General features: G+C 33.9%; 1 protein-coding gene across 1 annotated transcript in view; it reads right to left on the minus strand.

Moving 5' to 3' along the window:
• Positions 1–15,543, minus strand: part of LOC131673919 (RNA-binding protein Musashi homolog Rbp6-like) — a 96,509-nt gene that overhangs the window by 22,406 nt on the left and 58,560 nt on the right. The window contains exons 5-6 of the mRNA XM_058952310.1: positions 10,927–10,959; positions 10,706–10,786 (exon numbers count right to left, since the gene is read on the minus strand). Of these exons, the coding sequence (XP_058808293.1) occupies positions 10,706–10,786; positions 10,927–10,959 (114 nt within the window). The remainder of the gene's footprint in view (positions 1–10,705; positions 10,787–10,926; positions 10,960–15,543) is intronic.

Here is a 15,543-nt window from a genome sequence, read left to right on the forward strand (position 1 = left end):
TGATATTTTTCTAAAGCGACGAAACACTTATCTTTTTTATTTTCTTTAACTTCATTTTCGGTTGATTCGATCACAGCTTGCGCCAACGCCTATTTCCTTAACTTGTCTCGATTGGAAATAATGAATCGTGAATTCGTTGGTAACGTGAAAATTACGACTTAGTGCGATAGTCTTGAGATATTAAAATACAATGAAATAGAAAGCGACTTGTGTTTGTGTGTGTGAGGGGAGCTGCGGCGATATTTTTTTTCACCGTCTATCATTTTCACTACGAAGCTAATGCTTTTATTATACTCGGTTATTCATTTTGGTACTAAAAGGTTCATTTGATTTCTTAATCTACGATTACCAGTTAATATTTTTTACTGGATAGTGAACGCTGAGAGATTGAAGCAGTGATATTTCCACTCCGGTATACGAACAAACGAATGATGAAATTGAATTTATTGCAGTTATTTTTCTATAAGTATATCCTTCCACTTTTAATGAGAAAAAGTGGTTTAATTAAAAGCTTCTATAAAGATAGTAGAGATTTGTCTAAACAGACTCTATACATAACTTCACAAATAAGTTTAGTTATGAACAAGGCTTAATCTGCTCGAACGTTCATGTTGATAAGACTAGGTATCTAAAACGCCACATTTTTTTTCGATTAAAGAGTTTCCTTTTTTTACTTTATAGAGGTTACATGTATAACGCTAGGTTAATGTTTTTTCCCTTAGTTTTTATCTACGAACAACGTCTATAATAGAAAGTTCCGTGTATTTTAGAGACCAGTGGGTCGGCGGAGTCGTAAAGTATAAGAAAATAAAAGAAGTGCAAGAGGGATTTGAATGGAAGTAATGCTTTTAAAGCAAAGAGAGCGCGAAGACTTTTTCTTGTAACAAAGGAAATTATCATGGAAAAAATAACTGAAAAAAAATACTTGAAATTTATTTCCAATTTTTTGACTAATTCCAACTTTATAAATATTTCAATTACTGTGCTAATATTTTTTGCTACTTCGTTTCACAAAATAGTATTATGTGAATTTTAGGTATTACCATAAAACTGTGACCAAACCAAAATCTTTCAGACAATTAATATGTTCTGTATTCCGACCACACTAAAGTCACATTGTGCACGACAAATCATCTACAATTTAGTCTAACTTCTATGATTATCAATTGTAGATATCAATTGTCGCAGCAGTTTTGTTTCCCCGATAAATAATTATTGAGTTTACAATTATACCGCATTATATTGCTGGAGTTAGGGATTACATTAAATCAATTTAAAATATTTGTAAGGATTTTTCAGAAAACTTGTACAATAGTACGTATCAAGAATTATAGATGTTTATTAAATCGCACATTATAAAATAAACGCAGGAAAGTAGATTTTTGTCTGGTGTGACTATCCCTTGCTTCGCTCAGGCACAACGCCACACGAGACGAGAATCGCTCTCCTGAACATGTATTGTACGGTATTGTTTGATACGACGTATGCAAAGTTCGATTTTAAGCGCGTTTTTGGCCGAATGTACAGAAAAGTCGCATTTATATACGGATAATTGTCATTGAAATAATAGTAAATCTTGATTCTACAGATCGATCCATATAGCAATATAGATCGATCTATGCTACCGTAGTAATCATTTTTCAAAATAAAATATATTTTCAGAAGCAATAACTACAATATTATGATATTACTTTGTACAAGCTTTCTATGCGAGATTTTCTTAGTTTTTTATACTTTAGAAAAACCATAAAATTCAGTTTTGGTATTTGAATTGAAAGATTAGATCAACCTTAAAGAAGTATGGAAATCCAATCGAAGAAATAAGTGTTAAATGGGTTACTGATATTTTTACATGAATATACCGCGTAACAGTAGCCTGTCAAAATATTTTTCAATTTTTATTTTTTTACTTCAATAGATCATTGAAAATGTTTTAAAATATAGGACTGTGCCACCGGACTTTCTTATATAGTATATTTTTTTCGGACGTTCGACTTTTATTTCAAATTCCCCAACTTAACTTAAAAATACATAGTGTCCATTTTGCGCAATCTTAAAAAATAATATGAATAATTATATTAAAGAATATTGTACAATTCAAAGAAAGAGATAAAAACAAGTCAACTTCTCTTAAATAATTCGTATTACTATGCAGCCTTACTAATGATTTCGATTCTATATTTGCTTGTTAATTAATATTTAAAATAATTTCTCACAATCGCAAACCATATTTCTTACTATAATCCTTTTCACTTGGATTATGCTATCGAGTCGCAATTACGTCTTTGACGTCTCGTTATTCGGTAAATTTGGTTTTCCTAATGGAAAGGAGGTAGAGGCAGGCGACGCTTTGCTTGACGAAGGACCATGGAGTTAGCCAGCCATGCGTCTGTGAACATTTTTTCAACTTCCAGTCAGGGAATTGCTCATAGCATAAGATGTAGTCATACATATCGTTAGTATGTTTTCATTTTACTACGAACTACATAAATGCTCCTTTTAAATTTTTTACGATATTGATGAACAAAAATGGATGAATATGATATTCGATTAACCAAGATTATTTTAATAGAAGGAAAAAAACGAACTATAAGAACCGTAGTTTATCGTCTGTAACTTCAAACATAGCTGTTGTTACAGACAAAAGATATAATTTAGCACGTTGGGTTATTAGGTTATTGAAGAAAAATGTAAAAAATCCTGTGCTAAATAACGTGATAGCATTAACCCTTTTCCTCCCAAATAACACAAATTTTTTCTTAACTTTCATCCTCATATCTTTTAATGAAAAAATCGTATGAAAAATTTATCAAGCATCACATCTTGTAGATTTTGACCTCCTCTTTCGAATGCCGTTGACAAAATTTACCTAAATTGTAAGCCGGAAACGTTAAAGGCCGGTTTTCCGGAAAATTCACAAATTTTTCGCGTTTTTTTTCTAAAAAAAGTATATTTTGAAATGGAAAAAGTTTGCACACACCATTGGAAACACCGTTATCGGTGTTATAGATGTCTTTTCTTTCAAATGCCGTTAGATTTTTTCCGAAATTCAAAATGGCGAACACAAAATGGCGTTCGAAAGGAAAAATTTTTTTTCTTAAACTTAACGAATTTTTTTCTCCAAAACTATCAAGTTTAGTGAAAAATTTCTAAGAACAAAAATGTCTTAAAATTAGTCAAGAAATACTCTCAATTTTTTTCAGATTTTTTTACAGCGAATTTGGAAATTTCGATTTTCCGATTTTCCACGAATTCGAAAATTAACTCTCTCGCCTAAAGTCCTATCGCGTCGCGATCAGGAAAATCGACTTTTAGCGAGGGAAGCAAAAAAAAATAATTGTTAGACTTGAAATTTTTTAAAATTTTGTGAAACTAATTTGAAAAAAATGTATACTAGGAATAAAATTGATCAATTTTTTACTCAAAAACTATTGACTCAATAAAAAAATTCATAATAACAAAAGAGTGTTAAAATTTACCAAGGAGTACTCTCAATTTTTTTCAGAATTTTCCGAGTTAATTTTCGAATTCGTGGAAAATCGGAAAATCGAAATTTCCAAATTCGCTGTAAAAAAATCTGAAAAAATTTGAGAGTATTTCTTGACTAATTTTAAGACATTTTTGTTCTTAGAAATTTTTCACTAAACTTGATAGTTTTGGAGGAAAAAATTCGTCAAGTTTAAAAAAAAAATTTTTCCTTTCGAACGCCATTTTATGTTCGCCATTTTGAATTTCGGAAAAAATCCAACGGCATTTGAAAGAAAAGACATCTATAACACCGATAACAGTGTTTCCAATGGTGTGTGCAAAGTTTTTCCATTTCAAAATATACTTTTTTTAGAAAAAAAACGCGAAAAATTTGTGAATTTTCCGAAAAACCGGCCTATAACGTTTCCGGCTTACAATTTAGGTAAATTTTGTCAACGGTATTCGAAAGAGGAAGTCAAAATCTACAAGATATGATGCTTGATAAATTTTTCATACGATTTTTTCATTAAAAGATATGAGGATGAAAGTTAAGAAAAAATTTGTGTTATTTGGGAGGAAAAGAGTTAATAGATGTATGAAAAATGTTACTTAACGTAACTTCTTATATTATTTTTTGTAAATACATAACAATTACTTCTTTGAAGTATTATTTTACTTTTATATTATCAATAAAATGACTTTTCTTTTTAATATACAATGTACAATATACATCAATAGTTTTTATTACTATTTATTATAGTTTTAATAATAAATGAAAATTATATCAAGTGAATGACATATTCACTCTTTACGTATGTATGTATGCGTATATATACACATACTTACATATATATGTACATATGTATAGTATACATATTTTAAATTTCGTGCAAGTATTATATGTTTATTTTATGTAAACATTTATTAAAAACGGTTTATTGGTTGATAAATTTCGTATTTAAAGTAATAACGTATAATGTATATAAATTATTTAATTATCATGTTTATATTTCAACAATTAAATTCAAAATAATCTCTATTTGATATGAATTTATTGGTGTTGGGTCTTAAAAGTTTTTATTTTTTATTTTAAAGTATCAATATTTTTTAAAGTAATATACGTACAATATAATACATTACAGTCATTCACCGTTTTTTCTAAGCTTTGTAGGGGAAATTACATTGGGCATGATAGACTCTTCATTGTTATCCCATAATTGACAATATAAGGAGTAAAGCTACGAGTATGTGCCAAAAGTGAAATTGTATTTGAATGAATTTCAAAATTTTATTGACAAAAGGGGAATAACAAGCCATCAAGTTCAAGATACATCTGAAATCTACCTGAGGGAGTTTTGCAAATGTTTCAAAAATAAAGCTAGAATTACAACGTATTTTAGGATTTCGCATGATAAGTGAGTAAAAGTATAAATAAATAGACCGACAATAGCCGTTAGTGCAATTGCCCCATATACTGAATAATACTCAGCAGCATACGAGCGTCATTAACAGAAAATCATTCATTATATTAAATAAGATTTACGTTCTCATATGCTCTATAACTATTTCCTAATTTGCAAAAGTTTCAGTGAAATAGGTATAATCTTTTCTATTCACTTGAAGTTCTCTAAAAATATACGAGGTGCATAAATGAAGGACTGGGGTAGGTTAAAAGACAAGCAACCAAATTTATTGAAAAGAATAGACATAAATTCATAAATTGGCAAATAGAAACACGAAGCAAGAAAAAAACATAAAGTGAACGAATACAGAGAATGTATTCCGTAAACAGTGGCGAGAGTTGCGGCATTTGTAATAACCAAGCAGCCGGTTATCGGCCCGTCTCTCTCACGCTATCCCCTATTTATCCCCTTTGCCGATTTTGCCGCTCGCGCACCTAGGTCCGATATAACCCGAGGATTTATGCGCGAGGCTTCGCGGGTAGTGAGCGCGTTACGGTAATCACTGTAAAATACGGCGGTTCTGCCGTTACGCTACGGAACTTCGATCCGTAATATTGAATTTGGCCGGTCTATACCCCTGTACCCTCGTCCGCCCTACCCACCCGGAAACTTGCTAAGAATGCGCGGACGCTGCTGCTGCTGCTGCTGCTACTGCTGCTGCTGCTGCTCTCTGCACATAGCCAAAATTAATCGTGGCAGTTAGTGCGCTTCCTTTTCAATTTACCGATGATAACTCGACGGAGCAAGTATAGTAGTTAAGAGAAAGTTGCGTACTTTTGCGCACGAGTTTATTGGTTTCAATAGGAAGTTTCTTGGAATTTTCGTTCAAATGACTGATTACAGAATGCTTTTGTTGTACTTTTATTCCTTTCCACGATAATACATTGATAAGTTGTTTAATCATTCTTTTATAATTTGTAACAGTTTATTCCACTGATTTCACACACATTATAGAGAATTGAAAAAACTTTAAGTAAGTAAAGAAGAATATTCAGAATAAATTCTCGATACAATCGATGATTAAATGTGTTAGAATAGGCCAACGTACTTTATAATTCGATGTGTAATTCCAATCATGTTAATAAAAATCTTTTTCTTTTTCCGTATAATATTAGTTGGGTATATGTACAATATATAATTATCACTGGGACTCGCGCACCAATCATGAACGCGATAACTTGATTCTCTTATTTGTTTCCTTTTTACGTATCTCGTATTAGCTAACAGAATTTTGGTCCATGCGAAAAATCTCCCCTTGTCGACATTCATGTACATGTATACATTTAAGCGAATTTTCATTTATTTTCTACATCCGGTGATCTCAAGATGACTCTACACGCACACCGGACAAACGGACTTTCGGTTTTTATTAATATTATTATTATTAGTTTTTCTTTTGTAATATATATGTATATATATTTTTTGTATTGTTTGCGCGACAATTATGCGCATCGTCATCGCATCGAGCCTGTGTTTATCACTGTCATCTTTCTCTCTTTCGTTCGTGCGGAGCGACAATCGTCACGTGGGGCTCATTGTTCGGGAATGATTCTGTACTCTGTCGGATAGCTGTGAAGCGACGTGTCTCCGGTAGTGAGGGGCGGTAGTCCCAAGGCACCTGAAAGTACCACCAAGCCCCCTCTAAGTCCCTATGTTCTTTACACTTTTCTTCTTTTAGTACGTGAAATAAATAGTTGTTAATAAAAATCCTGAATTGACATGATAATGAAGCTTTGGATAATAATAGTTCGAAAAATCTAACATCTACGACAAGCAAAGATAAATATAGTGAGATTTGAAATGAATTAAAGTGAAAAATCAAGCATTGTCAAGTTGGATTTTAAAGTAGAAAATATTAATAAAATTAAAGGAAATAGAAATAAAAGAAGGCAGCTTCTTTATTATGTTTATTCATAAATCTCTAACAAAAAATTCTTCACGTACTTTATACATTATTTCTCTATATAAAAACTATGAATTGAAACTTTTTCATACGAAACGTTCACTATTTTTACTCAGTAATACCGAGAAAAAACATGTTTTATTGCATAACACGTTCGTACATTCGTTGATATGTATGAAAGCTACTGACAAAATAAAATCACTACAGACTACGTTAAAAAAACTACACAAAACAAATGAATGAAAAATAAAAAAGAAAATAATAATAATAATAAAAGAAAATCATAGAGAAATAAGGTGGTGGTGCTGCATTACGAGGAAAAAAGAGAAAAGCGGTGGTGCCAGAGAAAATGCGATCTCGCAATACGCTCTCGTACGACGATACAGAGAAAACGGTGTATTCGCTATCAGCGTCGTTGTTTGATTTCGCTTGAGCTTGACGGATCGTCAAATAAATCAAAGCTCGCGGTGAAAATTTACGGGTCACTGCCAAACGAACATAGAAAAATATTCTGATCCACCTCTCGGTAAAAAAAAGTGTAGAATGAAAGAAAGAACGGAAGAGAAGGACAGAGAGACGCGACACAAAGTTTTTCGGACATTGGTGAGCGCAATGGGAAACACGGTCAGCGCGACTGGTAGCCTGGGCCGCCCATCGACGAATTTCACACACATACACGTATATATATACACACACATATATAGCTATATATATATATAATTTCTCTTTGAATGCTCTCTTTCTCTGTGTGTCTAGTTATGGCGTGACGTGCCGGGAATTCAATCCCAACAACGCGAGCGGCCGCTGCTACCAGCTACGCACCGCGCGGCCATGCCTCGTGAACCATTCAGTTTTTGCCGTATACGGCAGCTGTTTTTTTTATTTCTCTTTCTGTAACCAATTGTACTGTATTGTGTGTCATGAATAAGAAATATTCGTCCGAAATAAATGCTTGAAATATTTTCAAAAATATGTAGTTTAGATAGAAATTATATTTATTAATAAATTCTTGAAACGTTCAGTAACGTAAGTGTAAAAGTGTAAAAGTTGAATTATAAATAAATTTTTGTATATAGTCGGGCGTGTGACGAAAGCAAGTATGGATTGGTGATCGTTACGGAATATTGGAGGAGTATGCTCTTCTTCCTATTATTCCACGGAATATTCTCGTGGAAATAAGAGACCAATGTCCGAAAAACATTATTCATCTCGCAATTCATTGTGCCGATCACGCAGATTTATTATCTTTATAAATTAGTAGAAATGAAAAGAAAAATAACATAGGCGGATGATCTTTTCAAAGAATAATATCTTGATTTTAATTATTCATAATGTGGGAATACGAAAATTGAGTAGCGTATTACGAAATCGCAATTTCTGCTGGCGCTCAGCTTTATTGCATAATTTGTTATGCTTTGTTATTGAAATCGACGCATGCTGAACACCACGCTTTGTGAAGTTTCGTCATAAAATTAGAGCTTGTCTATACTCTGTTACAGCATTGTCTTGCTCTCGCTTCATCTCTGTTCAAGAACTTTCGTTTACCATTTCATTTCTGCCCCCATTGTAACAGTGTCCAAATGCAAGATGACTTATTTCTTAATTTAGCCGATCGCCATCGCGCAAAATAATCGCCATAGGCAACTGAGCCGAATCGACATGGAATTAAATGAGTGTAAAAGAGCAAGACGAGTAAACAGAAAAGAAAAACTGAAAGCCAAAAGCATGGAATAAAAACAAGAGAACGAACGGAGACGTAAGTGACGGGCAAACAAACGGGAAAGCAAACGAGGAAGGGTAGAAAAAAATCCAAAGGATTGGATGCAAGCACAACTGGGACAAGGAGAAAGAGGGAAGAAGGGAGCATCGTAAGGCCAGATTGGTAAAGCCGCGCTCGCGCGCGCGAGCAGAAATTATTACTCCCTCGGCGTTGTATCGCGCGCTCGAGACCACCTGCTATTTGTCTTTCGCAGAACGAGGGTCGACGTTAATAAAGACCTTCTTGTGGCTTACTAGGAATATTAAAAACGAACATTGGGGTGAGAGAGAGAAAAAAATGCTCAGTCGATTCACGCTTTTGTTTTGATTGCAATTGCCATTCCAAATGAATTTTTCTAACTTTATGCTAGAACACACATCTCATTTGTTTGCACATCGTTTCATTTTTTTTTTCAAAATGGCGTGATTGAAATTCGTGCGATATGAATTGCAAATTAACGCGTCTTTGCGTGAAATAAAATTTCGCGGGTTCAATATGAACGTACCGGTATGAAAAAGTGATTGAAAGAGGCGCAATTTTCATCCAGATTTTCTCACATTGTGATTTTAGTAAATCCCACGCAGCCGTTGATTATTTGATAATTGCGAAAAACAGATAAGTAATTTCGGAAAAACGAACAAGCTCTGCAGTCTACGCTAATTCATCTAAAAAATTAAGCCATTTGGGAAAAAGCTCATTGTATCATAATAATTACATAAGGTTTACTGTTCCTCCACTGCAAACTAGCTTAACAGACATTATTTTAATTTTTGTGTTTTATCCATCATACGCTTTTTGTACAAGTATTAATTAGTTTTTTAATAGTACTCAAATCGAAAGGTGTTCTTATATTCTTAGAATTATTATAAATCATGTCATATATAAATTTATCTTTTGCTCGCTTAACGCGACATACCACTCGTGATTAATAAACATTACATGTATACATTACAATATTTATTATCATATAGAATATATAATGAAACACGTAATCGTAACTGTCAATCACAAAAACAAAAAGAAAAGTCGTGAAGCCCTGGAAAGGAGTGATCCAGTGAAAACTCTATCCTGACTAATCGGTTGTCTCGTCATGAATTTTGTACAGTTCCCGGCATCACAGCTTGGAAACGGAAGCTCTGATCTGGAGTGGCACTATAAACGCGCCACTTGTTTTCACATACATTCCCTCTCGCTCACTCTCTTTCTAGCATCCACAGTATAAGCGTCAGTGGCGTCCCGCACCTTCCACCCTCACTCTCATTCTCTCTGTCTCCTTGGGAGTTTGTGCATGCGTAGTATACGCGCAAAAGCTCACAGCTCGAAAAAGAATCACGTCTGACAGTCTCGAGAATTGCGAGGCGAGAGAGGACGCGGCTAATTAAAGCCTAATTAGCGGCGTCGGTGGAGTTATATGTGTACGTAAGCGTGTCTGTCTGTGCCCATGAGGGTTCCCCGCTTTCTCTCCCTTTCTGTCATTGGTGCGATTATTCATAATATGGCTTCAGCTTATGTACACTTTTGCGAAATTAGTTGATTGGGTCGGTTTTCATTAGTATTTATATTATTATTATTATTCATAATTATTATTATTATTAATATTACTATTATTATAATAATTATTATAATTATTATTATTGTTATTGTTGTTGTTGCTATTTTTGTTGTTGTTATTATTCTTATTATGCGACGATGATCGCGCTTTGCGGTTAGACAGATCATTGCTGCGAGGTATCGCAGCAGCAAGTCAAGTTAAGTCAAGTCAGAGAGTGGACAATATTATTATAGCGAGAGACACAGGCAGACAAGAGACAAGAGAGTGAGTAATTCTAGTTAACTAGTTAGTTCACAGAGGCATGGCGTTGTAAAGGTCCAAATTGGGATGGTGGTAAAAGAGTGCGGTAGGCGTAGCGGCGGCTGCTGCTGGATTGTGATGGGCGGCGGCGGCGGCTGCAGCAGCTGCTGCCGCGGCAACTGCTGCAGCGGGCGCCGTCGCCTGTATGTGGTTCAAGTTGAGGTTGAGGGGCGCGTGATGGGTGGCGACATGGTGAGCGTGGCTGGCTGCCGTATTATGGTGGTTCACTTGGTTAAGGTGGTTAAGGCTAAGGTGGTTACCTGTTGGGTACGGGAGTCCGAAGCTCGGGTAGCTGGAGTAGCCGCGGCCCGCCGCGTATGCCGCGTACGCCGCTGGGAAACCTGCAACACAATCCAGCGCGACTGTTTAACAGTGTCCTATTGAAAACTAATTAAGTCGTTTGAAACGAAAGAGTATTAGCTCGATCTTTTAAAATATTATACTATCAAAAGTCATCTAAAAGTTGAATTTTGTTACTCACCTTCTGGTAGTGCTCCCAGGGACCACATGAAATCTATAATGGAAAAATGAATATCGATTAATACATTGCATTTATTAAAATTCAAAGTTATTGAATGCTCAAACAATTTCTTTTTTGTCAAATCATTTTTCGATAAGTCTTATTGTAATTTTGATGGTTCATTTCCAAATTTTTTCTCCGCAATCATTTTGTAAAAATTTGTAAACGCATGTAAAAGAAGCAATCATTTTTTCCAACAAAACTTCAAGAATAAGTGATCATAAGAACAGAAATAAAATTACCAGTGAAGAAGATTTATGTGGGTTATAAAAGCGACTAGGTTAGAGAAAACGTGATATTGACCAAGAAAAGAGAAGAAAATTAAAAGGCAAGAAAAAAGAAGAGATAGAGTGAAGACAAATATAGACAGAAGAATAGAAAAAGTCCTAGAGAAATAAAAGGCATCCATGAAATTTCATAATTTGACACTAAATTCAAAGACCACACAACTAATATTTCGACTATGTCGTTTGACTAGCTTATTAACTAATTTCTGTAACATTAGGTAACTAATTAACTACGCGCGGCCGTTTATATATTGAAAATATATATCTGTATCTACGACAAACGAAACCTTCCTATTTGTCTATGGTTATTATAGCCTTTAAGGTATATATTAGTTAATTATATAATTATCGGTTAAGTATAATTCTCTATGCTCTCTAATACAGCTTATTATATATTGACTATGACCGGCAAAACTCTTAGTGCGCATTATAAATATAATCCAAATTTCATGCTCTACCTAATTATATTTTTATTCTATATTTGACGATTATATTTTCGATTCATAGCATAAATCCAAATTGGGTGAAAATACATTTTTTACTACAAAGGAACATTATATTATACACTAAGAGTGTATGCCAGCCTCACTACGACATATACAATATTCGTTTATATATTGACGATACAATATTGATATATAAATAAACACCGACCACAATCTACACTACTAGCTCATAAAACTATTCTATTATAGTATATATCCGCACACCGCTCGCGCGGCTGCGTACACGCAAATATTACATTATTGAGCATTTTTTAATTTCTCTAATCAATGAGATACACTGATACATAGTAAAAGTATTAGTTATTGCCGTACCTAAAGTTTCTACCGGGCTGGTTTTCGATTACATCAAGCACACAACGTCAGTTTTTGCAGTACTATTCTCTCTCTCTCTTTCTCTCTGTTATTGAATGCGAAAAAGCTCATGAAATTGTTAATCATAAATAACATTTGTTTTTGTCTTTTTCCCCGCTCTTTGATATCTTGAATATGTAATTATGTTTTTCTCATTTAGTGCATGTTGTTAAATATGTCTTTTCCGATATTTATATCAAAGCGTGCAATATTTCATAAATATACATTTATATAATTTCAATTACTACAGAAATATTCATTCAACAACCGACTCAGTAACGTTGTCGAAACAGTCATCATGAATTATATAACCAGCGTTGGAATGGTATAAGTATTCAATGATAGAAACAAGAAAATCGCGATACTCACTAGTTTTTACACAATCTTGTAGTGGTATCACGTCTCAGTAGATAACCATGATATAAGTCTGTTTCAAAGCTTTTGGGCTGTTTGAAAAAAAAAGAAAGAAACTGTGTCGCTACACTCATTCCAACTTCCCCGTGAAGAGGATCCATGTGAGACGGGCAAGCTCCGAGGAAAATCCTTTAAATTTACATAGCTTTTTCTTTTGGCTTTGTAATGCTTTTTCTCACTCTGTCTCTCACTCTTGACACTCTCTTTCTCTCTCTCTCTCTCTCTCTCTCTCATTCATGCTAGCTGTGAAAAACTGCGCGAGCCCGTGTATACGTTGACGCGGTACACAAACGCATGCGTAGTTAAGTGTTGCAAAAGTCATACACAGATACATATATGTATATATATATAATATATACACGTAGCTCAAGTATGTTTCTCGGTCTTTCTCTTTGCTCGAGAACAAATTCATTGGAAGTCGTGTTTTTTCACTTCAAGTTACGATCGTGCGAACTTTTGGATGCAACTATCCGCCCGAAGCGCCTACTGCAGCATTGAATACGTAAATTTAGGTCTACGTGCTGCATAGCGCATGATAATAAATTATATGTGTAATGTGTGTGAATCGCACGAGAGAAAAATTGCAAAGCAGCGACATTGAACTTTGACATAATTATGTTTAATAAACTCACAGCGCATATATAATTCGAAACAGGATATTTATTTTTGATTTATTTTACTTTTTCTCGGAAAGGAAAAGTTATTTTTCACCGAAAATAAATGATGTTATCATTTGCCATTAATATGAACGAATTTTTTCCTCGCTACCGTGCGCAAGCGCTTGCATGGCTCCAAACGGAAATTCAGGCTTTTGATAAAAGTCTCGCGCTCGTGCAAAAAATTTGCTCTAGCAATGAAAGAGTCTGCAAAAAACCAAACAAACAAAATAGAACGAGATTTACGCGCCTTCATGTGTACACGGGCAAGTGCATTTTCCACAGTTTTTTTTGACAGTCTCACTCTCAGCTCACGCGTGCTAAATCAAAATCCGGCCCATGGTATGAAGCTTGTAAATAAATCATACAGATTTAAACAACGAAAAAACCTGATGGTTAAGTTCTACTTACGAAACTGACAGTGTTGCTGCCCCTCGGGCAAAGTACGTACTTTTTATCTAGGGCACACGTCTCACGCATTAATATATTAAGATATAATGGCTATATAGCTTAAGAAGTTTAAGTAGACTATGAACAAGTAATTAAAGGTGGACAGGTATTATAGGTATATAAATAAGGTTTACGTATAGATATATGTATTTAGTTCTATACTCTTTAAAGGTATAATAATGATAATAATAATAATACGTATATATATGTAACTATATATGTAACGTTGACGTTTTTGTTTTATCTCAATTAATAGGTACGATATATATAAATATGTAGGTTCTGATACAGCCGTTAATTTATGTATTCCCGGTGGAAGAGTATTTTTACGCGTCAATAAATTGCCACAATTGACGCAAGCGAAAAATTGCACTGCTCATTAAAATAAAAAAAGACGAAGTGTAACATCTGAGTTAGCAGCGTTACGAGCCACGAATAACGAGCTAGAAAACAAAACGATAAATTTTTCCAGCAGCGGCGGCAAAGCGAATAGGTTTGAACTTTTCTCGCATCCGTCCGTAATTAAATGAAAGGAACTACGATTCTTAGAAAAGTCTCGATCCAGGCTGATGAAGTTTACTGATTACTCGGTCGTTCGGATAAAAAAGAAAGAAAAGAGAGCCGGGAGCGGAGTAAGAGGAAACGACTTCTCGAGCAGGCATTTACCTCGCAAACGAGCACTCTTCCAAATCACTTAGCCGCGTCGACTGGATTAATCAAGAAAATACGAGAAAGAAAATAATATCCCGGAAACTGACGGAGCAGCGCACTTTTCTCCTATCACCTACGGGAGCCACGGTGGCTCCTTCTCCATTTTTTGTGCTTCCATTTGCAATTTCATCGCGATAAAGGACGTTTTCCAACTGAAATTTGCGGTGCCACTCTTCCACCTGAGAAATACATAAGACATAGTTCTAATGACTAACGGCATTTAGATTAAACGACTTCTCTCCAAAAAATCTATGCATTATACTCTCTAGTTTTTTCAATAATAATAATAATTAATTAGGAAGGTATTTACTCGTTACGTAAATTAATTAGATATATTCTCGTCTAGCTAAAAATGGATCCTAGGTCGCCTATGAAGAACTGTCGATATACATAATAAATTAAGACTAGTATGTTTTTGTGCCTGCTGTTTCACACTTAGAAACAATCTTCCTTGTTGGATTACCTATAATGATTAGTTAGAATATCTTCTAGATACACAGTTTAAGGAACTATTCTTTTTAGCGGAAAACTAATATCGACTTTTATTTTTGCATTCAATTTGATTCAGTAAAATCGATACTTTTCCACTAAAAATCTACAATCTATCAGTACACTGATGATAAATTTTATAAAAACAAAGATCTCGACCATGAATATATATTTATTCTAATCACCCAAAAATTAAACAAAACTCAATCTAGCCTACTTTCTGAGGCCGTGACAAGAAAAAGAATGTCCAATATCTCTTTGCATAGAATATTTTCAAAGACTATTTATTTGTACAAAATAAATCAACGCTTCCTTGTGTATACTGTGTGTTTCTTGACAAAATTGTGTTGGCATTGTGTGATCGATTGAAAAAAGAAACTTTCCGAATATATTTTGTGAAAAATTGTTTGTCGTGTAAACCTTTGTGAAATTATAAATATAAATATCTAACTCAATTATTAGTTTGATGTATTTTAAATAATGGTCGACAAACTAAAAGTTGTGTATTAGTAATACTGCTTTTATAAAATTTATTGATATGGATATATAATATTAAATGTAGAATACTTTTCATAAGACAAGTATAAAACAGTTCGGTTTTTCTTTATCGCCGTTCAAAATCAATAATTCTCTTCTTCACGTATAAGTACATATATGTATATTCATCATATAAATAATTATATCAAATCCAAATCTCTTTTTAAATATATATTT

This window comes from Phymastichus coffea, unplaced genomic scaffold (genome assembly GCF_024137745.1).
Source record: "Phymastichus coffea isolate CEN01 unplaced genomic scaffold, Cenicafe_Pcof_1.1 PCOF00204, whole genome shotgun sequence".
NCBI lineage: Eukaryota > Metazoa > Arthropoda > Insecta > Hymenoptera > Eulophidae > Phymastichus > Phymastichus coffea.